Source organism: Panthera uncia (assembly GCF_023721935.1).
Source record: "Panthera uncia isolate 11264 chromosome A1 unlocalized genomic scaffold, Puncia_PCG_1.0 HiC_scaffold_17, whole genome shotgun sequence".
Lineage (NCBI taxonomy): Eukaryota > Metazoa > Chordata > Mammalia > Carnivora > Felidae > Panthera > Panthera uncia.
Genome location: NW_026057577.1, coordinates 100,527,381 through 100,555,366, shown reverse-complemented (window position 1 = coordinate 100,555,366; position 27,986 = coordinate 100,527,381). Strand labels below are relative to the sequence as shown.

General features: G+C 35.4%; 1 protein-coding gene across 6 annotated transcripts in view; it reads left to right on the top strand.

Annotated features, from left to right (window-relative positions):
- Positions 1-4,933: 4,933 nt before the first annotated feature.
- The window catches only part of GABRG2 (gamma-aminobutyric acid type A receptor subunit gamma2), a 108,524-nt gene continuing 85,471 nt past the window's right edge, over positions 4,934-27,986 (top strand). For all 6 annotated transcript variants that reach the window (XM_049647830.1, XM_049647827.1, XM_049647829.1 and 3 more), the window contains exon 1: positions 4,934-5,040. In XM_049647830.1, the coding sequence (XP_049503787.1) occupies positions 4,934-5,040 (107 nt within the window). The remainder of the gene's footprint in view (positions 5,041-27,986) is intronic.

Below are 27,986 nucleotides of genomic sequence, written 5' to 3'. Positions count from 1 at the left end.
GAAAATGTCTTTTTTTTTATGGGGGGTTCACTTTTGAAGGATCCATTTACTGGATATAGAATTCTATATATACTTTTTTTTCAGCACTTTAAAGATGTCACCCACTGTTTCCTGCCCCAAACTGTTTTGATCAGTCAACCATCATTGCAGTGTTAACCTCTAGCAATTAAAGTGTTTCACTGTTCTCTGAATATTTTCAAAATATTCATTTAATCTTTAGATTTTATATGTGTGATTATAAAGTTCCCAGGGGTACTTTTCATTATGTTTACTCTGCTTGGAGTCCACTGAGCTTCTTGGATCTATAATAAATTTTTTATTACCAATTTTGGGAAATCTTTTGGCTATTACTACTTTAAATATGTTTCTGCTTTACTTTCTTCTCCTTCTACGATAGCTTATTAGGAGGCTTGAGACTGTCACACAGATTTTAGTAGCTCTTTTAAATTTTTTTCAATATTTTTTTCTGTGATTTTTATGTCAGATAATTTTTATTGATCTATTTTTAATTCTACTGATTATTGCTTCCATTCTGCAATTGTCAATCTGTTATTAAAACCCATACCTTTCAGGTATTATACATTTTGGTCTAGAATTTTCTATTTTTTAAAGTAGTTTCTATTTCTTTGCTGAGAGTCCCTCCTGTACACTCACTGACCACATAACTATCATGATAAAATTAGTTGACTGAATATCCCTTATTTGCAAATTACATCTCAGGTTTTGTTTATATTGAATGCTATTTTTAAAAAATATGTGTCCTATTATCCTGTATGTATAAGACTTAGAATGTCTTTATTTTTTTATCATGAATCAAACAATTTTACTATGTATCAATACAATTTCTATGTTATCAACATTCTGATTTTTAATAGTCCTCTGAAGAATGTTGATTTTTGTTTTATTAGGAGTTAAATTATTGACAAATGGCCTTCATCTTGGGCAGGATTAGTTCTATATTGTTTTCAGGTTAGTTTCAGTTTTGTCCTTAGGCTTAGAACAAATCCTGTTCCTACAGCAGAGAAGGGTCATGGTCCTTCTAAGGTTTTTAAGAAAAGTGTGATGTATTTATTATGATCCTCTAACTTGGTGGATTGAAATTCCAAACTCAGTCTCTCCTGCACTGAGTGGCAGCTGAAATACTGGCTTAGCTTTTTAAGTCTTTCTGTTTTTAACTTTTTTCCAGGATTTTTGGTGTCTTTCACCCCAAAACAAACATGTAAGGGAAGTTTGCTTACAGATTTTGACTCTTACTTCTCTGTGATTTTTTTTTTTCTGTGATTTCCCCCTCAGCTTGAGCAGCTCATGCATCCCCATGTCCTTCTTTGGAAACTCAAACTAATAAGATTGCTGCCTTCTGATTCTAGCCATCCTTTCTGGGGTTGAGGGTTTTCCTGGAATGTGGGACCTCCCATGCTCAAATCAGGCAAATTGGTGGCTAATAGGGACAAGTTGGTCATCCTTTAACCGCCCTCTGTGGACAAGCCACATAATTGTACATCTCATCCAATTCAGTTTCATCTTTCTGTGGTCAGATGTTCAACACTTTCTGCTTGCTTTGGTAACTTTCTAGTACTTTACACAGTTTGTTTAATATTTTGTCCACTACTTACAATTTTTAGCATGCAGGATGGCTAGCCAATTTCTACATTACCAGGACTAGAACTGCAGTAATATACTTTGATTTCCCAAGTGTTAAGAGATTTGCTATCAACAACCAAACTGGTCCAACTTTTGACCTCATAATTCACTTTTGATAATAATAATAATAATAATAATAATGTCAAGTTATTAGTAAAAATAAAACTTTATTCAGAAAAAGTTAAACTGCAAAAAGAATCTCAAACATATTGACAATGGCTTGCTTAGATGACAGAATCAGGTAGTAGTTTTTTTTTTTGTTTTATAACAATTTTAAAATTTTAATATAAATGCATATTTGCATAGGTATACATATATTATTTACAATGAAAGTATAAGCATCATAATTACCAAATAATGGTTATTTAAATATGTGTTATAAACATATTTTCTTAAAAATGGGCAAGAATAAATGTAACTAAAAGGTAATTAAAAAATAAATTAGTGGATAAGGTGTCTTCCAAATACCAGTGAATATAATATGTATTGCAAATCTTAGAAAATATATTAAAATAATTTTCTTCAGAGTACTCACCAGACAGGAAAGGTCCTGAGAGGCAAACTGAAGCCTAGCCAGGAATAGGACAGGTAAAATTGTATACAAATGCTATAAAAAATTTTAAAAAAGTAAAATTTCACAGATTCTTTTAATATGCTGAAAGGTGTTCCGTTATTAAAATAGATTAGAATTTACAGAGACTGTTATGATACTGATAAGGGATCAATATATGAATTACTACTTTGGGAATATGATAGCATTCATTCTCTCAGGTTAATATGCTTGTCACTAAACTCAGGAGAAAAAAACCTTAAGATGCAAAATTGGAAATATAGAAGACAGAATTGTCACATCAATTTTTCATGTGCTATAAACAATATTTGCAAGCTAATGGCCTACATATGTTTGGTGTGGCTTCCTTTGTGTTTTAAAAATGGGAACATTTCTCATAATTTTATTTCCATTTCCTCTGGCAACTCTAACTAGAACAGAGCAGTGGCAACTCCATTCAGAAGGGGTGTGAACACTTCAATGTGTATCATTTCCAACCCTTAAGTTATTCAGAAACACAGCCCTTTTCTTTCATTTATCTTATTGGCTTGGTTTTGGTAGGCATCTAGCCTTAGCCTACAAAGATACAGTAGGATATCTTCATTAAAAACAGAGATACAGCTGGGGCGCCTGGGTGGCTCAGTAAGTTAAGTGTCCCACTTTGGCTCAGGTCATGATCTCATAGTTCCTGGGCTCGAACCTGGTTCCCACTTTAGTCTCTGTGTTGACAGCTTAGAGCCTGGAGCCTGCTTGGGATTCTGTGTCTCCCTGTCTCTCTATACCTCCCTTGCTCATGCTCTATCTCTCTCTCTCTCTCTCTCTCAAAAACAAATAAACATCAAAAATTAAAACAAAACAAAGATACAACTATTAACAACCTAGCATCTTTTTGTAAATAAATGTAAACATAAAGAGGGCCAAAGTTCTTCACAGTATAGCAAGGAACAAGAAAATTACAAAGACAGAGATTTATAATTTTTCTCCCTCTATTTTAATAACAATAGAAAGAAGTCACTTGCCTGCTTCCTGTGACTATTGTTTTGACTGGATTCTGTTTAAATGTCATAAAATGAGGCAGATTTTTAAGGCCTTTAGGATTCCAGGTGTGTCTGTTAGACCCTTTTTGCTTCATTGTCAGAATGAATTTCCTCAACTTCTATCAATTCTCTCTGCTTTCCTTGGGCAGAGTTTAGTGTTGTGGTTGGAATATTCTATTCCTCTGCCTCCTGGACTCCTTACTCAAGTTCCCCACCTGGAAGACTTTCTGTAGAAAAGCCACTGGTTTTGAAATGACTCCCTGCTATATGGCAACAAGGCATCTTATTAGTCCTCTTCACCTGTATCTGTTCATAAACATCTTTGCTGTGGTCTGGACTCTACTGGAAACTTGAAACAATTTTCACTTTCTTCTTATGATGAGTAATGGGGTTTCCTCTGTGGCAGATGAACTAGGATGGCACAGAGGGATATCTCCCATGTATCAGTATCCATGGTAACATTCTAAGCAAGAAGGAAGCATGCTAACACGACTCATCCACCCCAGAAATTTTCAGGATTGTCACCAAGCAGAACAACAACAACAAAAAAGGCAATTCCCACACAGTGAATAGAAATCTCCTTATATTATTAAATGTCCTCTTGACCTTTCCCCTTTGACCAACTCTCTTCAAAAAGCAGCCACTATTTTGTGGTCTATATTCTTTACTTAAACAACTATCTCAGTGTAATTATTTTCATCCTTCAAGTGTTTGTGTCTTTACATTTTCACTGGGGAAGGGGAACAAAAAAGGGAGGAGTGAATCCTGGGGAGCATAGAATTTTTTCTTGTCTTTTAATTCTATCAATGTTTTCTCCCTTCATTCAAATGGAAAATTCACCAAATCTGTTTCCCTACAGGGAGATTTAGAGAGAAACGGTCATTCCTCCCCCATCCCCCACTTCTGCCCCTCCTCCTCCTCCTACAGTGTAACCGTGACTTCTAAGACTTCACGATTTTAATAAGGATTCTTGGCAGATCTGATGAGACAAACCTTCTGTCACTGGTGATATAGTTTAGGGGCTTGCTAAAGCATCTCTCGTTCCCATGAAAGTCAGTCTTTGCATGCTTGTGTGTGCAGTAAGGAGTTTAAAAGCGCTGGGAAGACACCACGCATGTGTTAATTCGTGCTGCAGCAGCGTGCATCACTTCCACTTTGACCTCATAGTTAATCTGCGTGATAGTTAATTGCGCAGAGACTCTTTGATTTTTTTTAAAATTTCTTTTAAACACACACACACACACACACACACACACACACACACACAGCCTTAGCCCTGCCTGCCCTCACTAAAAGAAAAAAATCAAAACAGCAAACAAATAATCCTAAAACGATGGACCGGGGGAGTATGTGTAAGTGTCAGGGGCAGGAGTATGTGTAGAGTGTGCGCGCATCTCTCTCCCTTATTTGTCTCGGTGTGCGTCTCTCCCTGTACCCTCCCCCTGCCTCAAATACATTATTCCCCTAGTCTTGGAAGCCGCTCCCAGAGCTGACGCTTTGATGGTATCTGCAAGCGTTTGTGTTGATCTTATTTCTGCCCCCTGAATATTAATTCCCAGAGCTGATGGCAACACAGCATCTCAGTGAAGGGACCTACTAGAGGCAGGTGGGGGGAGCCACCATCAGATCATAAGCATAATAATAATACAAAGGGGAGGGATCCTTTTGCACCCAAGAGGCTAGAGGCAGAGGAGGAAAAAAAGCGATGAGTCCGACAAATATATGGAGCACAGGAAGCTCAGACTACTCGACTCCTGTATTTTCACAGAAAATGACGGTGTGGATTCTGCTCCTGCTATCGCTCTACCCCGGGTAAGATGTGCTGTTTTCAGCGTTGTTTTGTTCCGGAGACGTGGGGGAGGGGGAGGGATGTGGAAATCGGGAGACCACCCAGATTTTAAACACTGTTCTGGGATATAGGGTTATAAATGAGGGGAATGTGAAAATAGGGGGGCAGAAAAGAGAGGGAGAAAAGAGGAAGGTCACTTTCATTTATTTCTTAATTTTTTTGATTTTATTTGTTTTGTTTTAGAGTAGAAAAGCTAACGTCATGAAGACTTTGTATTTGGGGAGTAGCATTTTGATAATATTGCAATCTGATATGGAGGTGGGCTGAACTGATACATGCCAGCAATTGAGGCCATGTTGGAGGCATTTTGGGTGGGGGGTCTAGAGCAGAAAACTGCAAATGGGATCCTGGATCACACCCAGGAGATGTATGTATGTGGCAGGGAGGGGTTCTGTTCCTGTACACCAAAGTATTGCTTGCTCCTGCACCTGGACATTCTTAAGATCAGTCAGCCAGATTTTCTATTCAGTCCCATTGACCTAGCAGCAGATTCCCTGATGGGCAGACATGGTTCAGCACCAGGGACAGCAGTCCCAGTTAGGGCCAAAAGGAAAAGAAGCTTATCTAATCCCATAGGACATCTCTAATTCTATACAGGACATCCCTATAGTGCAGACAGAAGGCCAAGGGAGCCAGAGAGCACTAAAAACCTCTGGGGGTGGTGGTGGTGGGACTATTCTGATTTCTCTACACCCTCCAGGAGGTGGGAGGAGGACTGGGGCATGGGGTGGATAATGTAGTTGATGAATTTATAGAGGATATATGGCTAGAAAAGAGGTGGTCTTGCTGCAGTGTTGAAAAATAAGCTGAACGAAGTAAATGTTAAGCCAAAATTGTGAAGTTATGCATTGATACCTTAAAGCCTTGCTGCACTAAATGGAAAATGGGTAAGGGGAAGATGAATTCCTAAAAACGCTGAGCAATTATATGCTCTGAAGTGCTTTGCACCCAAATTTTCCTGAACTTCATTGCACCAAAAGTATCAGGAGAATATTCTTCCACCTATAGATCATCATTTATCTACACACCTGAATAGCCCCTGGACCTCACGTACACATACCCTCAGGATTTCTAGCCAGAGCCAAAGTCAAGTTAGAAGTCCACTACTTACATTTCTTGCTTTCCTCTATACTGTCATTTTGAAGTAAAGCTCTGGAAGAATTACTCTTATCTTCCTCCACCTAGCACCCCACAAAAAGAAGAGAAGAAAACTGGCTATAGAAGAAATCAAGTCATTGCCCTAAGGTTTTTGTGGGAGTTGATACTCTTGTGTAGTAGTTGTGGCAAAAGAAGACAAAAGGCATGAGAGTTAAACTTTTATTTTATTTTATCAAAATTTTCTTGTTAACTTCTCTGGTCCTCCATTCTCTAGGGTAGGTATTGGCAGATAAATATTTCTGATAAAGAAGAGACACAGGGAAAACAAGGAGTGAAAGCCTTTTTTTTTTGGAGTTTTTAAGCAGAGACAGGTTCTGCTTAATTCTTTCAGCACTTTTCATACCTTTGTTCTTTACTATAAAAATAGAATGTGTTTTCATTAAGAGTATAAGATTAGGTAGCTTTCTCAGAAGTGTATACTACCTTTCACTGGAAATTGTTCTATGCAATACATTTGAGTGGAATCCTGGAAAATCATTTTTTCTATTTAAAAATTATGCATATATATTTCTGTTCAGTGTTTTGTGTAGCTCTTAATTTGTCTCAGGAATTAAAGAGATGATAGTTGCTTATGGATAGAATATCATTCTCATATTGTTACCATTTATGAAACCTGTGGATTGAAATCTAGACAGGACATAGGGAAATATGTCTTTCCTTCCTCTTCATGTCTATCTTAGTAAACAATTTTATAACTAAATCAATGAAGATATTCTTATTTATCTCCAATAGCCTTATTTTAATGAAAAATATATAATTTTATTATTTTTCATAATAGTATCATATTTAACATGCCTTTTTGTTGCCACAGCTCTGACTTTTCCAATATTATATAAAAAGTAAAACTTTAGTGATACATTTTAATTTTCAATTCTTTGCTTAGTAGATGAGCTTTTTAGATAGCTCTAAATAATGTAAATAATGTGTAATGTAAACTCTCCAATAGGAGGATTTGCATATTTTCTCAGTAATGAGAGGGAATGGAGTCATTGCAGTTTAGTGCAGAGAATGTGATCAGAGTTTTAGTTTGCTGCAATCTCATAAAAAAAAAAAAAAGCCATTTGAGTGGCTGAATAGGGCCGTATGGAAATAGAAGCTTTGATGTCTAAAGCTGATTCTAAAGGAGGACAAAAAAGCATCTGGGAAAATGTAGGATCTTAGGAGCCAATTTAAAAGACGTTTGGGGGGTAAATAGTGGCAGTAGAACCACCTAGAAAGTTGAAGGGAACTTTAAGAAACAAATATTTAATTGACTTTTTCATTTATATACATGCAAAGAATAAGTTTTTACCCCTTATTAAATTGACTAAATTTATTACGCTGTGTTTATACCAAAGGAAAACAAAGAGGATATAAAGCATTGGGATGAGGATGTTAGCACTTAATATCTCTTCTTGTGTGGGAAATATTAGTTTCTGAAACTCAGAGTTATGTAAACTGTCCTGTATCTTGTTTATAGTGCTGTCATAAGAATCACCTAAAAAACTTACCAAAATGGAGATTCCTGAACCCTACACTGAAAGATTCTCAATCTTTATTTCTGGGATGGATCTCAGGAATATTCACTTTCAATAAGTACCCTAGACCCACATTGAAAAAAAGTGGTATTTACTTTGCTGATTTCTAGAAGTTTATTTATCACCATATTTAATATTTACAAGTGCTTTGATTAATGCTATTTTATTACTCAACTGAGCATAATGAGTCAATTCATATACAGAATTTTTCATTTGTAACATTGGGCATATTATATAAACCACAAAGGATAAGGAATATCTAGAAATAATTTTAGTAAACCCAACTCATGTGTGAGTAAACATTGGCTGAAAAAATAAAATATGCATACATGTGTGAATGTGTGTGTAATTATATTCACAAACTACATACACTCCATGTACAACTTTTCATACATACAGGTTTTAAAACAAATTTTACAATTTTATAAACTCTTTCAATGTAACTACATTTCACCTCAGAGTAAAGATACCCTAACAAGAAAAAAGAAATAGAAATTTTAATGTAATAGAAACTTTTTAGAATAAATAGGAATAAGTGTTAAAAGCAAATATATTTTTATATCTATCAGAATAAAATAAGATTTTTATAACATAATTTTTTTCAAGGATAGATTGAATAGACATGAATTTGATTAACTTTTTGATATTAAATGTAACCCTTACCTTGAAGTTTGAGCACTGAATTTTATTTCATTTATTAATTTATTTTTTTATTTTTTTGAGTTTATTTTGAAAGAGATAGAACATGAACAGAGGAGGGACAGACAGAGAGAGAGAGAGAAAGAAGGAGGGAGAGAATCCCAAGCAGGCTCTACGCTGTCAGCACAGAGCCTGACTTGGGGCTTGAACCTATACAGACCTTGAGATCATGAGTTGAAACCAAGAGTTGGATGATTAACTGACTGAGCCACTCAGGTGCCCCACACTGAATTATAAAAGAAGAAAACTGAGTTCAAGACTTGTAAATATTTTCTGTTCTTAGCTGTTCCCTGAACAGAAATGCTTCAGGTGACTCTTAAGGTGAGCTGCTGAAGATTTTGACCCATAACCAATTTTTTCATAGTTTTAACTTTAACAGGCTATGATCCTGCTTGTAGAGAGGATCTTGTGATTCTTCACTATAACCCTGTTTGTTAACAGAATTCATCTCTAGCTACAACCTTATTCTTTCCTATATTTCTAAATCCTCCACTTGGTTTTATTTAGAAGAAAAATAATTTCCTCAGCATAGTTAATTGCTTAGTTGTAGGTGTAAAATTTCAAACAGTCTACCCTGGGGCAAACATGTACCTGGAAAAAAAAGAAAAAAGAAAAATATGATCACCCAGTATTTCTCAAAATCCAGCTGCCCATCACCATCTACACAAAATATTTGACTTATAGGCAGGAATTTAAGAATTGGCTTTTAATTTAAATAGTTACATAAATGTCTGTCTGATATCTTAGACTTCATTTAGAATAATCTCCTCAAAATATTTGAACTACAGAATACTTAATGATATAGGTCTCTGTTCTATACACTTGAAATTTGCTTCCATGTCAAAAAATTTTCAAGTTGGGAGTGCCTGGGTGGCTCAGTTGGTTAAACATCCGACTTTTGATTTCAGCTCAGGTCATGATCTCACAGTTCATGAGTTCAAGCCCCACATTGGTCTCAGTGCTGGTAGCATGGAGCCTGTTTGGAATTCTCTCTTTCTCTCTGTCTCTCGCTCTCAGTCTCCCTGCTCCTCCCCACTTGCACTGTCTCTGTCTCTCTGAAAATATATAGACTTAAAATTTTTTAATGTTTTTACTTATTTTTGAAGGAGAGAGAGAGACAGAGCATGAGTGGGGGAGGAGCAGAGAGAGAGGGAGACATAGAATTTTAAGCAGGCTCCAGGCTCTAAGCTGTCAGCACAGAGCCCGACTTGGGGCTTGAACTCACGAACTGTGAGATCATGACCTGAGCTGAAGTCGGACGCCCAACTGACTGAGCCACCCAGGTGCCCCTGAAAATAAACAAACTTAAAAAAAAAAAGAATTTTTCAAATTGAAGGGAAATAATGCTAACTTTGGAGACTTTATCTTTGTTGTAAATATGTTAGTAGGGCTCTGGCTCCTTGTCACTGCCACAGTTTCCTAGCCATTCCAAAACGGGCTTTTCATTGTTGAAATACAAGTAGACTTTGCTGGAATGACACATACTTGTTTTTTTAAATGTTTTTTTTTAACATTTGTTTATTTTTGAGAGACAGAGAGAGACAGAGCACAAGTGGGGAGGGGCAGAGAGAGAGGGAGACACAGAATCTGAAGCAGGCTCCAGGCTCTGAGCTGTCAGCGCAGAGCCGGATGTGGGGCTCGAACTCATGAACAGCGAGATCATGACCTGAGCCGGAGTCAGACACTCAACCAACTGAGCCACCCAGGTGCCCCTGGAATGACACATACTTGTAATTGAAGGGGAACAAGTACATATTGGTCTTACTATGTAGACTTTGGTTCTACAACCAAACTTGTGTTCATGGCAGGGTTTCAATGATTACAAAGGATCTTTGCTTAAAAGTATTCTTGTTTTCCCCACTATTATTTTATTTGCTATTCATATGGTTTTCCTTATTAATGGGTGGAGAGTGTAATGCCAGTGCTACTTATTTAGCATTTACATGGCATTTTATCTATAGAGTTATACAATGATTTTTTAATGATATAGAATTATTACCATATTTTGCAATCTTATCACAATACTATAAGGATTAATATGATTTGGAGTTAAATTTTATTTTTACTCCAAGCCACTAATGTGTAACTTAAAGAAGGGTTTTTTATTTTCTTTTAAAGGATATTTATTCTCCAGAATATGGGAGAAATGAATAGCAAACAACCCTCCCAGTAAAGTCAACTAGAGAGGCCTTTCATATCTCAAAACAATCCAAGTATTTTCTTACCATTAGAAAGCAAAAGGGTGGCTATACTTGTGTAGTTTGGATTATTGCCCTAAGAATGTGATTAGAGGAGTTTTAATCCTGCTGTACAACTAATATTCAAGAAGACTCAGACTAGTCCCTTAACTTCTCCATATCTCATTTCCTACAGCTTTCACAAAGAAAATATTATTTTCCTTATCAAACTCATGAGACCAGAGAAAAGAATGTGCATGCAAAAATTCTCAGAAAAAAAATAAAGCCCCAGTTTCTAGGTGTAAGTTCATACTCCTCTGGAAATTGAAGCTTAAGCACTTTGATATTAAGCTATCATATGCCAAAGTTAATTAAGCAGTTGCTTGTATGATTGAGGTGATTAAAATGTCAACCTTAAATATTAACATATTGAACATAGATACCCAGATATTGAAGTAGTAATATTATTTCTGCTTGAATATTTAGTTTAGTTGCTTCGATTTCGTCTTTCATTATTTTTTTCCTAAGGATTTTTGTAGATCTTTAATTTCATGTCTTCTCTTAGGAGATGATACTTAAAATTTGCCTGAACCTCCCAATAACAGATTTATTGAACTTGCTATGTACAGCCTAGAAATTGTGTTTCTCTTCAAACCTCATCTGTTGAATCTCTTTTCCTCACACCTGGACAATATCTAAGACAAATCCTATAAGTTTTCTCTTTATTTTAGAGTTTAGAATAATCTTGTTTTTAGGTATTAAACTCTCATCTAAATTGATCTTTCAACCTCCCAGTGAGTTTTGTTTTGTTTTTTCTTCTATTCTTTTGATCAGGCTTGACCTAGGATTTGGCTTGTTATGCTTGTTTTTGACTATTTTTTGTTATGCTGTTTTTGTTATGCTTGTTATGCTGTTATGTTTGTTATGCTCTTGTTATGCTGTTTTTGACTATTTTTTGAGATTGGAGTGGAAAGATAGAAGATAATTAAAGGAGGAGAAAGATCTTAATTAGTATTATCTGGGTGACAGATACCTAAATGTTCAATTATTCTTTCATGGGGAGATTGGATGGGTTCTATGAAGATACCCTCTTTCTCCTCCCCACTTTTGGGGACCTATAGCATCACATTATTCCCTGACATGAGTTATACTATATGATGGCTGATGTTGGATGACACCCCTTTAGCTCCACTCCAAAATATACCCACCCTGATTCCCTGCTAGCATCATCTCACCAGATAGACAGTTTTTAAAGACAATTCCAAGATGATTTTGTTTTGTTTTGGCATTCATTTGTTTTGGCATTCATGGGAAGGGCAGAGAGGAGAGGGAGGGAGAGAGAGAGGGAAGAAGGAAGGAGGGAAGGAGTGAGGGAGGAAGAAAATATGAACTGATAGACTTAGCAAACTCCCTGTCAGATTCTGGAAGTGAAGATCTTTCTAACTCTATTCACTATTGGGTCATTCAAACAAGCCTATTGCCTTTAGACTTCTTCAGGAAAGAATCAGGCTAGTCATTTAGACTCTTCAGATTATAGAGAATAAAGGCCAAATTTACCTAAGAGTTCTCTATCCACTCTGTTTCAGAGAGCATTAAAGCAGGTATGCAATTTTCTGTTTGGGGTAGGGATAGCAATTGCCCTCCTTAGTTTTCTCTCACAGTGGACATCTATGAGTGGATTTTGTGACTTCTTTTTTAATTGTCTTGAGATAGAAGTGGAACAAGTACCTCCATGGGAGGAGGGGATATGAAATTGCACAGCTCTTTCTACTCATAGGCCAATAACCTTCTTCTGTAAGAACACCTCTGTCATTGATTCCTTACACATCTGTTATGTGGCTCCAAACTGGGAAAAGGAAAAGGAATCCATGACCTGTTTTAGCCTTCTCTAGCAAGGTCTGCCTCTTTTTGGTGCCTAACAGATTTGTATTAAATGAGATCCTAACACTTCTTGCCATTTTTTCCTCTGTTCTCGACATTGGTCGTGACAACAGGGAAAGTATATTTAATATTCTGTTCCCAGGGCGCCTGGGTGGTTCAGTCATTAAGTGTCTGGTCTGACTTGAGATCAGGTCACTATCTCACAGTTCATGGGTTTGAGCCCTGAGTCAGACTCTGTGCTGACAGCTCAGAGCCTGGAGTCTGCTTCAGATTCTGTGTCTCCCTCTCTTTCTGCCCCTCCCCTGCCTATTCTCTCTCTCTCTCTCTCTCTCTCTCTCTCTCTCTCTCTCTCAAAAATAAACATTAAAAATTTTTTTAACTAAAAACTTGTGTTACCTTTGCAATATTTCTTCCAAGTATCCACTGGCTAGTTCACCTACTTCAAGTCTTTTCTCAAATATTACTTTCCCAATGAGGCCTACACTGATTATTCAATGTAATGTTGCAAACAACCCTCAACCTTGTACTCAAAATTCCACTTATCCTCATCTATGTTTGATCCTTCCTTATACTTCAAGCCTTAAGTAATTAAGCAGATAATTTTATTATATGTTGCTTACAGGTTTATTATTTTTTACTTTTCATTTTCTGCCTCCCTTAGCTAGAAGCCAGGATTAATGAAAGCAAGGTTGCTGATTTGTCTACTGATATAACCCAGGCTTTTAGAGAAAGGCTTTGCCTCTAATAGATCTTTAATAATTCTTTTTCAATTAAATAATTAAAAATTCATTTTCTTTTCCCTGAAATTTGTCTTTTTTTATAAAAGGAAGAAAGAAAAGCCTTTTTATTTTCCTAACAGTATCTCACTCTAAATTCAGCATATGCAGCTGCCAGTAAAAACAAAAAAGCAAATAGGTCCTGTAGTGTAATGTAGTCCTTAAAGAACATAAGCTATGGAGCCACACTTAACCAGAATTCCAATTACTATCCCTACCATCACTTGATGGCTCTCAGCCACCTTCATGTAGTCTTAGTGTCTTCAAATAAAAAAAGGAAGATAATAATTTTACATAAGATTATTTTGTGTAGTAATTGATATGATATGTGTAAAGGGCTTCACACATGTTAATCATCCCTTGTATGTTGTCATTTTTGTTATTGTTTTTGTTACTTCTATAGGGTCTATTTCCTGGGGATATTCCTAGAAGCAGAAGTGTCTTCTCCACCTCTGTTAAACTCCAAATTTTAGGAGAGTGCAGAAGAGAGTTTCTTAATAAAAATTCTCTAGTTCTTTAGTCTCCTACCTTAACTTGTATAGGAAAAGAAAATAGGGGAGAGGTCCCCGAGTTTGTAGAATGCCTATGCTAATCATTGATTTTAGATCATTATTATAAACTTAATATTTCTAACAGATGTCAATTAGATGCCAATATAATAAGAAAATATATGCTAACATATGAAACTTCTTGAAGATAGCTTCCTTAATGATATGCAAAGGAGCATCTTTTTCCAGAGATAGTGTGACACCACTGTCTTTTAGTTTCTGAGCAAAATTACTCAACCCATTTTTCAGAGCAAACTCACGTTGTTGTCCAGCAAACCCTGGAGAGTAAGGAGGAAGGAGACAATCCAAGCTGATATTTTGCTATTAAGTGTCATGACTAACTCATGTTTTTCTTTGTGCCTAATAGGTATGATCATAGAATTAAACTCAACATTATCTGTTGTGTAGGGTACTATATCTGTCACCCAAAGTATCGTTCTGATTCCAGTTTTGCTATCTTAGTAATTTACCACCCAGCAAAGAGACTTTCCTTGTATCAAATATATTATTTAAATAAAGACAATTGGGATGTAGTAAAATATTCAGAATTTAGGTGTATAGTTAGATGAATTTTTTTCAAATGTATCCACTAGTATAACCATCCCTCCTACACACACACACACACACACACACACACACACACACACAGGTTTTTAATATATATTACTTTCCATCACACCTGTAGATTTTCTTGTGCTCCTTTCCAACTAGCTACCTGTCTACTCTCCCTTTCCTCCCTTCTTCTGGTAGTCTCTCTTGTGGCTTTTCTCACCATAGACTTTTTTTTTCCTGTTCTAGAACTTGATAGTGATGAAATCAACAGGTTGTACCTAGCTGCTTTTGCTAAACATAACGTTTTTGAGACATAATAATGTTGCAGATATTATGAGTTCCTTTTTATTGTTAAGAATCCATGGTATGAATTACAGCATGTTTACTGAGTCTTTTCTTGATGTATCCAATTTGAAGCAGTTTGGGCAAAGCTGGCAAGGACATTACTGTACAAGTGTTTCTTTGGACCTGTTTCCGTTTCTCTTGGGGGGATTGATGGGACACAGAATTGATTTATTTGTATATTATAAGAAATTATTGGAACAATTTTCTAATGTGTGACAGTTCAAGTTGCTGCAAGCCCTTACAACTTTAGGTATTGTCTGCCTTTGTTTTAGTTACCTATTTCTATATAAGCAGGTATCCAAAGCATATCTTACAAGGTTTCTGAGGATCAGAAATCCAGGGGTGACTTAGTTGGATGATTCTGGTTCACGATCTCTCATGAGGTTGCAATAAAGTTCTTGAACAGGGTTCCAGATATCTGCAGGTTCTGGACAATCCATTCCCAAGTTCACTCCTATATTGATAGGAAGCTCCATTTCCTTGACTGGTGGCCTTTCCATGGTGATGGAGAAGTGGAGTGAAAAGAAAGAAGAGAGAAAGAGAGAATGCACGCTCATGCGTGCAAGAGAGAACTCAAGATAGAAGCCATAGAATTTTGTAATAAAATCTTATAATTATGTACCAATACTATTGCCATGTGGTGTTAGTAACAGAGAACAATCCTGATACACAGTGGGAAAGGTTTAGGTAAAAGTGTGAATGTGTGAATACCAGGAAGATAAGGATCACTGGGGACATGTCAGAAGCTGGTAACTAAAGACTTTGGGGTTTTAACCATTATAGTGGGAGTAAAGTTGTACCTATTCAGGTTTTTTTGTTTGTTTTGATATATTTTATTATTGATTTGTAGGAGTACCTTATGAATTATAAATAAAAGTCCTTTGTCAGATATAAGTAGTGAAAATATTTTTCCAGTCTATGGGCTTATTATTTATTGATTAGATGAACAAAATGTTCAATTTTAAAGTATAATTCATCATTGTTTCTATTCTGGTTAGTGGTTTTCTATCCTATCTAAGATATTTGCCTCCCCCAAGTTTGCAAAAATATTTTCATATTTTTTTCTAGAGGCTTTGTAATTATAGATTTCTCTTTGATCCATCTCAATTTTTTATTATTTTCATTTAATATGTTAGAGGATGAGATTCATTTCCCCTATACATTTATCCAATGGTCTTAGCCCTATTTTCTGGGAAGATTTTCCTTTTCAAATTGACATTCCTTTGAACTTTGTCAAAATGTTATTGACATGTATGTTGAGTTCTGTTTCTGAAATCTGTTTTCTATTCCATTGGTCTACTTGACTATTCTTAAGTCAGTACCATATAACTTTGATCATTGTAGCCTTGTAATAAATCTTGAAATAAGGCACTGAATATGAAATATATCCTTATGTATTTTTCTTTTGCAAGATCTGATTTATCTATTTTACATCTTTTATATCCTCACATATTTTTAGTAAATTTGTCAACTTATACAAAAACAAACAAAACAAAAATGTCCTGCTGTGTCTCTTTTGAAGTGGTACTGAATGTATAGATCAAGTTAAAAATTATTGACATTTTGACAATGTTAAGTCCTACAATCCATGGGCATGGTTTATCTTTCTTTATGTTTAGGTTTTCTTAAGTTCTTCTCACTAATTATATATTTCAGTGTAGACACTGCACATTCTCCTTAAGTTTATTAAGTATTTTGTCTCATTTTAAGTTATGTTTTTAAATTATTTTCTGTTTATTATTATTATATAGAAAAGCAATATATTTTGTATATTACTTTTATATCCTCTAGTATTTGTTCTAAAAGTTATTCCAGTAGTTCTTATAGGTCCCTTATGATTTTTTATATGCAATATTGTTATCTGCAAATAAAAATAGTTTTACTTCAGAATAACTTATTTTTTAAAAATTTTTTACATTTTATTTATTTTTGAGAGAGAGACAGAGCACAAGGGGGTGGGGACTGTCAGAGAGAGAGAGAGGGAAAGAGAGAGAGAGAGAGAATCCGAATCAGGCTCCAGGCCCTGAGATGTCAGCGCAGAGCCTGACGTGGGGCTCAAACTCACAAACCATGAATGAGATCATGACCTGAGCCGAAGTCAGAGGCTTAAGCGATTGAGCCACCCAGGGCCCCCCAGAATGACTTCTTGAAATACAAATATGGTTGTTATATTGCCACATTAAATATTTGCAGTAACTCCCCTAATACCATAAGATCCAGTTGTCTTACGTAGACTTGCAGGTAATATACCATATATTTGTTATACAAAATGGAGACATTTTTATAGTGAAAGGGTATAATTATTAATAATTCTGTCAGGATCACAGGTGCCAACTGGAACTTTCCCAGGCAAACTGGGCATGTGAATACTCAATATGGTCTTTCATGATCTGATCCCTGACAACCTCTCGAGTGTCAGCTTCTGATTTTTCATCAGATACAACTTGACTCTCCCACTATATTTTACTGTTTTCTTTCAAATGCTAGTTTAATTTTCCTATCTCCTTTACACATACTACTTTCAGAGCTCTTCCCTCTCAATTTTCTTTTGAAGATTTTGAAATTCTATAATTCAGAATTTCCATCATTGAGATGTTTTAGGATTGAAGAATATTTTTAATATAAATCTCTTCTATTTCATGGTTAAAAAGGAGAGATCATAGTAAAAGATACTTAACTGAACTAATTCTTATAGTTAAAAGGATGAAAAATATCCGGTAGTGATACCTTACCTAAATGGAAAAAGAAAACTTCTTAGTCACACCACATGTCACCTCCCCCAAATATTTATATAATACAATAAACAACAAATAAAATAAACTCAATGGACAACATAATGGCCCTGTTGGCCATTAAGTACTCCTTGAAACATGTAACTTTTCAAATACCCTTGTGGTCAACAGGCCATTTACAGAGTTTCTGAGGTCCATGATAAGAGCTCCTTTTTGTAGATATGCTACCATTCCCATATACAGCTCAATTTCTCTGATGAATAAGTATGAAAGTAGACTCTGTAGAGAATCATAATAGGGAGAGAGATATTTTCTCATTAATTTTATTATTTGGACCTCAGATTCCAAGTAATCTCCTAAGCAGAATCTTAGTCGATGTTTAGGTATAAATGAAATTTATCAGAAAAATGCACATAAAGCAGAAGTTTGGAATTAGTGGTTACATACTCTGATTTAGGTGATCTGAATAGTGCCCTTCTTAATTCCTGTTTATTTTGTGAATCGCTTTTTGTTTAATCCATAGCCACTTTGTTCCTGGCACTATGCCGGATGCTGAAAAGCATTGAATGAGACAAACCAGTCCTTGCTCTTGTGGAAGTTATTTTCTAGAATAAAGATGTGCTTTTAAAAGCAAAACACTATACTATTTATTATATATTATAATTATACTTTTATAAATTTACTTATAGAAAATATTCTATTTTATATTTATTTGTTTCACTTACTGCCTCTGATTTAAGGAAATTGTGTAACCAGGTAAACATTTCATGCTCAATCATTTTTTTCAACCCATAGGTCCATGTGATTCTGTCCACTTTCTCCTTGAAATAGGCTAACATGGGATGTCATTAGACTCTTGTTGAGCTTTAAATTGCTATGTTAAACGTGAATTTAACAAATGCAAAGCAGACCAATTTCCTCCTTCTTGTCTCCTGCTTTCCTGCCATAAATAAATATTTGTTGCATTCCCAATACTTGTTTGGCACTATACTAGGGGATGGAGATAAAACCATGAGAAAAATAGGTACCTTCTTAATTCTTTTAGACCTTACAGTTTAGGGAAAAACAGTACACAAACAAACTTCAAAGAGAGGTGAGTGTTGAAGAAATAAAAATTTGATATGATGGAGAAAAGAAAAGAATTACTTTAGGTAGAATGGTCAGGAAAGGCCATTCTGACTAATGGATAAGAAATTGAGTTTATATGAGTATTACAAAAATTATCCATGAAAAGATTGAAGTGAAGATGGTTCTTATCATAGGTAACTGCATGTGCAAGGGTCCTGAATGGAGTAAGAACTTGGTGTGATTTAGGAACTAAAAAAAAGGCCCAGATGGCTGGAGGATAGTAACTAAGAATGAAAAAGTCAGGACATAGGATTTAGGAGGCAGAAATCTACTTCCTATTACATGGAGTTGTAGCTTTAGTGAAAAAGTTGAATTATATTCCAGATAAGGGGTTTGTGTCAGGGGAAATGCCTCATATAATAACACCATCAATTTTTTTTCTTAAGGAAGAAGTGTGCTTCTATGATTTGGGGAATGGTAAGAGTTGCAATTTACCTACCAATTCTCAATTGCCTGCAATTAATGAAATTTTTTACTTTAACCTTCCTTAGAGTTATATATAGTAGCATTCTACAGTTTGTTACAGAATCTTAGTGGGATCAAGAGTTAGTTATTAATTCTGCTATTATGTCAATTATTTGAAGTGTAGTAATTATTTTGTGGCATTGTTATGAAATGATTGCACTATATTTAAATAATGTGTTTAAACAAATATATTTTATAAAGATGAATATTCTGTATCTAAGAAGTAGCAACGATAGTCTCTTATTTCCAAATTAATCAATATGACTTAAGAGCAGTTATTTGGATGACTGAATTTTAGATTTTAAGGGATTCTCCAAGAGCATTAACAAAAGTATACTTATTTCTTATCCATAAAATATGTTGCTGAACGTAATCTGTGAACAACAAAGCCATGAAAAGTAATATTCCATCTAAAAAGCTGAAAGAAATCCAAATATCATTGTACCAATTTAAAAGGAAATCACATTACCATTTCATTAATAAAATTCCTTTTTCCCCAGAAGATTTTTAAATGTTTAGACTCAATTACCTCATACTTTAGTATCTGGAAATTTCACAAATATCTCATATCAAAGAATATTTTAAAATGTTCAGTGATTTAAGTTTACAGCATAATAGCTCTTTGTTTCATTTTTAGGTTAACATCAAGCATAAATGACCTTTTTTGGTAGGGAGTTTTATGAATTGTAATACAAACATAAATTCTTGTAATTCAGTAGCAGGATACTGAATTGTTCTATTACTCCCCTTCCCAAAATAACTCCCTCCTACCACCCTTTGTAGTCAAACCATTCTCCCTCCCTTAAATCTTGACAAAAACTGGTCTTTTATTCATTAGTGTAGTTTTCTTTTGAAGAATATTATATAAGTGGCATCATCTAGTTGACTCCATATAGTGCTTTTGAGATTCATCTAAGTTATCAAGATGTCAGTAAACACACACAAAAAGAGGTTCAACTGTCATAGCCATTAAATGTAAATGTACATTACGATACCAGTATACACTTATCAGAATGGGTAGAATAAAAAAAATACTGGCAAGACTAAGGGTTGGTAAGGATGTGGAGCACCTGAAACTCTTATACATTGCTAGTGGGAATAATTGGGCAATTTTGTATAAGGTTAAACATATATACTATTACTCAGCAATCTACTATTTGTATGACAGAATTAAATATCTTACGGAATAATAACTTTAAAAATGGATTACTAGATTATTTTTTTCTGGAATGCTTACACAACATGATCATATTAAGTTTTTCCAGATGAGATGGAAGTTTCTTTTATATTGACTCGAGATTGTACTCTTGACTGAATTAATCAGGACTTTTTCATTGATAGTGATATCACCGAAATGGTAACCAGCAATTTGATCTGCTTTGACATCACTGGTGATTGTGTACCTGAGGATACTGGAAAGAATGGAAAGAATACCGTTAGGGAACACATGGAAGTATGGATTCTGTGGGAGTCTCTTTTTGTAGTTTGTGCATTAGGTTATCAGTCTCTTGAAAAAAGTAATAATACACTATCTAGAAAAGACACAAATTGACATTGTTATTCCATTAAGGCACTCTGTACATGATATGAATTCATTATCACTTAAAGCTTTTAACCTTATTTCCTGATACAGAATCTAAGTTTGTTAGTACATAAATGATGAAAACTGGACTTTCTCTGTTAAAATTTTTAATTTGCCTATGAACCAGCATGACAATTTAAAATGTGCTTAAACTGGGGCAAAGTTAGGGTGATTTCAAATTCTATTGGGATTTCTTTTTTTTTTACATTGTTTTGGAATTCTAAGAACGAAAGTAAGTATGGACTCTGTAAAATACATCTACAGAGCACTTATTCTCATTTTCAGTACAGTTTTTTGTTAACATCTACAATACTTTCATAATGATTAATACAAAGTGAATTAATGATTGAATAAAAATTTCTATGATCTGGAGTATTTATAATTCCTAGTTATGTAAATTTACATTATAATGAGATAAAAATGGATTACTTATATAACAGGGATAGGGAAATTGAGGAGGAAGAAAACTGAAAGATAAGACTTGATTAATTTTTTAACGTTTTAATTATTTTTGAGAGAGAGAGACAGAGAGAGAGAGAGAGGGAGAGAATGAGCAAAGGAGGGACAGAGAGAGAGGGAACAGAATCCATGAAGCAGGCTTCAGGCTCTGAGCTGTTAGCGCAGAGCCTGACGTGGGGCTGGATCCCATGAACCACTGGATCATGACCTGAGCTGAAGCAGACACTTAACTGACTGAGACACCCAGGTTCCACAGATTTGATTAATTTTTTAAAGTGACTAATAAAACCTTGATTTTAAGAAAATGTTTTAGGCAGCAAGAGCCAAATAATAAAACATTAAGAGTGATCTAGAAGTAACCATGGCCACAGAGAGGGTGTTGGAAATTGTATTGACTTCAACTTAAAGATACAGTACAATTTTAGAAAATAAAGAAACAAAGGAGAGAAAAAAAAATTTCCTATAATTATGCTCACTCAGATGTATGTACTCATGTTAGTAAAATTCCACATAAAAGTGAAAATTCAATCAGCCACCTGAATAAATGAGCTCCATATTTCCAAACATCTGAATATTAAAACAAAATTGGAATATTTTACTTTCTGCTCTCACAGAACAGTGTCCAAAGATAGGAATTTTCAATATATTTTGAATACATTTGAATAAACATCTGAATATATGTAGATATTGCATATAATAGAATCAGCCTTCATTTTCCTTTCTTTTCCTTTCTTTATTTTCTTTTCTTTTAAGATTTTATTTTTTAAATAATCTGTACACCCAATATGGGGCTTGAACTCATAACCCTGAAATCAAGAGTCACATGCTCTACTGACTAAGCCAACCAAGTTCCCCCATCCTTCATTTTCTTACACTAGTTTTCAGTGACCCTTAAACTAACCTAAATCTGGGACAGTTTAACCTTTGGGAGAAAGTACACAAGAGGTCCTCCTAACTACATGTGTGGCCTCCTTGCAAATATGGGAACAGTTTTTATATGTGTGACTTTTATTTTGCTGGAAGAGCAAAAGTTGTATCAGTTCTTCAAAATGTTTTATGTTCCAGAGAAAACTATCCTTCTTACTACAGAAATTAAGGTTTTGCAGCAAATGCAAAAGTACGTTCATAGAAATAACCTTAACATCAAGTTGGAGGTACTGCAGACAGAGATTAGTCATGGTCTACCATATGACAGTGTTTTTATTATTGCCTTGTGTTGTTAGTTAAGTGTTGCCTGTTTCTGACTTTTCAGGTATTTGTTTCCTCAAATAGATGACAGGTGTTTTGATATCAGCATTGAACTTTCTATTTCTTTCCATCTGCAGTTGTGCTCTGCACAAAAGAATCTCAAATACATGCTAATTAAGTGAAGGACCAAGAAATCTAAATCTATAAGGCATTATTTCCCAAATTTGGCTACCTTCATGGTTTTTGCCACATCTCAGTGACATCTGATCATTTATTTCCTTGATATCTTTCATAAAACTGGTATCTTTTTAAAGCATATTATTTTATTTAATACATTAAATAATAAAAGAAAATCTTAAAAATCATTTTTACTTTTCATAATGCAAGACAACTGCCAAGTAAATACAATGAAACCAGGGTGGTGTTAGGACATTTTAAATGTATATATTACTTTCTACTAGAAGTGCTAAGCTTGATGTTCTCCTTAGAAAGCAGATTAGTAAATTGGCAAATGTGGCTAAAGACAAATTACAAATAAACCAAGACAGTGTCCTTAATATAACTGAATATGCTAAAAGAAAATTAAAAAGGGAAAAATTTCAAATTAGGTGTTTCAGTGTCTTAATGTTATTCCTATGTGACACTTAAAGCTGCCTTGTTTACCAAGGACAGTTGTCCTAAGTTCTCGGAAATACTGATATGGGATGATCTTAATAGGACATAAATTTTGAGGATAATGCTATCCTGAATTTCCAGTGTACCCTGAAACACTATTTCTAAAAATAGAAAACTGTGTATTTCTAGAATGAAGGAGAGCAGCCCCCCTAAATTATATTGGCCGAGTTTGTCACTGCGTTGTCACAGTCCGACAATAATGCAAGTGCAATGGCTAAGTTCTGCTACCTCATAGAAAAAAAATTGTTGCATGAGATCAACATGTTATGGCCCCACTTTAGGGTACTGCCTTTTAAAGTTCCATATTAGTATATAGATTGCAAGAAGAGTTGTTTCACTTTCCCAAGATCATTCAGGTTTTGAAGCCATAGCTTTTACTCTGTGGCAAAGTTTACCCAAACAAGAATTTGAGAATATTATTATTTTTTATCACTTGGTAAAAAAAAATCACATAAAAATACTTTATAAATAAAGGGATAAATTAGGAATGTGCCAGTTTAATAATCATTATTATCTATATAAATATCAATGTTTACACCATAAGAATTCTAGTATTCATTGATATTTCTTTCTTAGCACAATTTACCATCAACACTTTATTTCTATTCTATCCAACAGCTATAGACAGTTGGTGTCTGGTTTCTAGAGTTAGCCATGGCCTTGTTTCCTTTTTAACTCTCAAAGACATCTTGAGTGTATGTTACCTGAGTTTTCACATGCAAAGAATTATAGCATTTAACAAAAAAGGTGATGGCAATTATATGATGGCATATTATATGAGCAGCTCATTTTAATATTAGCTATAATTGTTACATGTGTACATTTTTAAATAGAGTAAATTTTACCATGTGAATTTTGCCAACATTCAATTTTTAAAAATAACCCACATTCTCCTTGATTCATTCAGTATTTTGGAAACTATTCATTGTGTGTTTTGTCAAGTGGCAGGCACTTGGCAAATTTTCTGAAAATGACACTGTTGGAGACGGAAACATTTCTTGCTGTTAGGAACCTAATGTTCTACTTTTAACGCTCACACCTAAACCTAATTTTTAAATGCTTTGTTGTTGTTGTTATTGTTGTTGTGAAGCAAAAATGTATGCAGAGTACAAAAGGACTAAAGATGGCTCAATGAATCATCACAAAATCCATATAATCACCAACCACAACTGGCAATAAAATATTGTTAGCACCCTAGGAAACAGCCTCACCTCCTTCCTCATTTTCTTCTTCTTTCCCTTCCCCCAAAGAAACCATTGTTTTGACTTTGAGCTCGATATTTGAATTTTGCCTTTTATTAAATTTTTTAAAGGTTTATTTATTTTGAGAGAGAGAGAGCACTAGTAGGGGAGGGGGGAGAGAGAGAGAGGAGGCTAGAGAATCTCAAGCAGACATGGGGCTTAATCCCACGACCATGAGATCATGATCTGAGCCAAAATCAAGAGTCAGACATTTAACCAACTGAGCCACCCAGAAGTCCCTGCCTTTTATTACATTTTATATGCAGAAACAGCATGTGGGTGTGTGTATATGAGTGTATGTGTAGTATCTTTTGCTCAAATTTTGATTTTTCAGATTTCATTTTGCTGAATTTAGTAATAGTTCACCAATTTGTATTATTGTATAATATTATGTGAATATACTGTATTTTATTAATCCATTCTACTGAATTATGTTCTTATCTGTTTGGGTCATGTTTTGTTTTATGTTTATATCTATTACTAATAATGCAACTACGGATATTTCTGCACAAGTCTTTGAGTGGATATGTGCATGTGTTTCTTTTTGAAATAAATCTAGGGATGGACTTTTTGGGGGTGATTATCACTAGCAGACAATGCCAAAATGTTTTTCCACCAGTAGTGAATGAGTCCTAGTTGCTCCACAGTCTCCCACTTTTATTCAAGAACAGTTAAAACAAACCAACAAGGACGGTGAAGTGGCTAACCCAGAGAAAATGGAATTCAGGGATAATTCTAGACCTAACATTGATTTTCTTTTCTTTTCTTTTTTTTTCTGTGTACACCCCTGGACCCCAATCAATGTTGTGGTTGCCTTTTCCACATTTCCTCTCCTCACTTTATTAATTGTCCCAATTTCTCTTGGGTGTCTGTGAAGTCCTCATGCTTTTTTGTGAAGCTAATTCCATCTTGGATACTAGTGGTAGGATAGTTAGACTAAAATAATTAATATAATCCCACCCTTGGCCTTGGATCATAGTTTCATATGTGTGAATTCCTATGTATTTGGCTAGTGATGCACGAAATTAGACTTTCTGAGGACTTCCTTCTTTTTGAGAGAATTTCTGGAAGAGTTTCTCTACGTTTTCATAGATGTAAATAAAGAGGCATAGAAGTTAGGAGTTGGAGTTAGCTTCTCCTGACTGCAAAGTCAAGCTACCTTTGCGTTGAAGCTGACACCGTGGAGGATAGAAGGGTGAGATACAAAGAATCAGAGTTTTTAAATACATAGTTGTGAAGCTAACCAGGGCACCATGAAGCTTATCCTACATTAGGCTTTATGATTATATATTCCAGTGCTCCCCAATTTAGTTTGAATGTTCTGAGACTTGCCTTGAAATTTATCTTACCTAATAAAACCTCACAGACAGTTATTTGATATGGATCGTTGGTGGTTGCTAATAAAAAAAAAAACAGTTTGCATTTACACACTGGAATATATGTGTGTGATAATGGACTCAGTCAAATAAGCATATTTACCCACAGCTGTTAACCTAATTTTAAAACATTGAACCTGGTAAGAGCTAAGGAAATCATCACAAATAGGAAAATTCATTACCAGAATTGATACTTAGGGATTTGCTTCCTTGCTGTAACACTCCCCTTTTTGTATATCCGCACTTGGCTACACACACGGGCAGAGAGCATTCCCAACAGGTTATGCACAGGTTCCTTACATGTCCTTACTGGGAGGTACAGAATCACATAGGCCACTAAAGGCCCTAGGTGAAAGAGTAACTGGTGCCCCAATGCTCTTGTTTACAGAACACCACAGCATCCTGTGAGTTCCCAGTCCTCTTGGACAATACAGAGTGGAGTCCCTTCCTCCCATGATCACATTATGAGTCCCCATGTCCTTTGAGACATATATTTCACCTTCCATACCTGCTCTGACACTTTTTGCAGTGGCTGGAGGACATCATTTAAAATGAACTGGTTGATATGTATGTCTTGCTCCTGGAGTGTGCACGGCTCACCAAACTGATAAAGAGTTTGAGATGCTTGACCACATCCATGAAGTTAAATTACAAGCTCTGTTTTTTTTTTCTTTTAATGTTCATTTATTTTTGAGGGGGTGGGGAACACAATCAGGGGAGGGGGACAAAAAGAGGGAGACACAGAATTTTATTTATTTATTTTTTCAATATATGCAGTTTATTGTCAAATTGGTTTCCATAACACACAGTGCTCATCACAACAGGTGCCCTCCTCAAAACCCCTCACCCACTCTCCCCTCCCTCCCACCCCCCCATCAACTCTCAGTTAGTTCTCAGTTTTTAAGAGTCTCTTATGCTTTGGCTCTATTCCACTCTAACCTCTTTTTTTTTTCCTTCGCCTCCCCCATGGGTTTCTGTTAAGTTTCTCCGGATCCACATAAGAGTGAAACCATATGGTATCTGTCTTTCTCTGTATGGGTTATTTCACTTAGCATCACACTCTCCAGTTCCATCCACGTTGCTACAAAGGGCCATATTTCATTCTTTCTCATTGCCACGTAGTACTCCATTGTGTATATAAACCACAATTACTTTATCCATTCATCAGTTGATGGACATTTAGGCTCTTTCCATAATTTGGCTATTGTTGAGAGTGCTGCTATAAACATTGGGGTACAAGTGCCCCTATGCATCAGTACTCCTGTATCCCTTGGGTAAATTCCTAGCAGTGCTACTGCTGGGTCATAGGGTAGGTCTATTTTTAATTTTTTGAGGAACCTCCGCACTGTTTTCCAGAGTGGCTGCACCAATTTGCATTCCCACCAACAGTGCCAGAGGGTTCCCGTTTCTCCACATCCTCGCCAGCATCTATAGTCTCCTGATATGTTCATTTTGGCCACTCTGACTGGCGTGAGGTGATATCTGGGTGTGGTTTTGATTTGTATTTCCCTGATAAGGAGCGACATTGAGCATCTTTTCATGTGCCTGTTGGCCATCCGGATGTCTTCTTTAGAGAAGTGTCTATTCATGTTTTCTGCCCATTTCTTCACTGGGTTATTTGTTTTTCGGGTGTGGAGTTTGGTGAGCTCTTTATAGATTTTGGATACTAGCCCTTTGTCCGATATGTCATTTGCAAATGTCTTTTCCTATTCCATTGGTTGCCTTTTAGTTTTGTTGGTTGTTTCCTTTGCCCTGCAGAAGCTTTTTATCTTCATAAGGTCCCAGTAGTTCATTTTTGCTTTTAATTCCCCTGCCTTTGGGGATATGTCAAGTAAGAAATTGCTACGGCTGAGGTCAGAGAGGTCTTTTCCTGCTTTCTCCTCTAGGGTTTTGATGGTTTCCTGTCTCACATTCAGGTCCTTTATCCATTTTGAGTTTATTTTTGTGAATGGTGTGAGAAAGTGGTCTAGTTTAAATTTTCTGCATGTTGCTGTCCAGTTCTCCTGGCACCATTTGTTAAAGAGACTGTCTTTTTTCCATTGGATGTTCTTTCCTGCTTTGTCAAAGATGAGTTGGCCATACGTTTGTGGGTCTAGTTCTGGGGTTTCTATTCTATTCCCTTGGTCTATGTGTCTGTTTTTGTGCCAATACCATGCTGTCTTGATGATTAAAGCTTTGTAGTAGAGGCTAAAGTCTGGGATTGTGATGCCTCCTGCTTTGGTCTTCTTCTTCAAAATTACTTTGGCTATTCAGGGCCTTTTGTGGTTCCATATTAATTTTAGGATTGCTTGTTCTGGTTTCGAGAGGAATGTGGTACAATTTTGATTGGGATTGCATTGAATGTGTAGATAGCTTTGGGTAGTATTGACATTTTCACAATATTTATTCTTCCAATCCATGAGCATGGAAT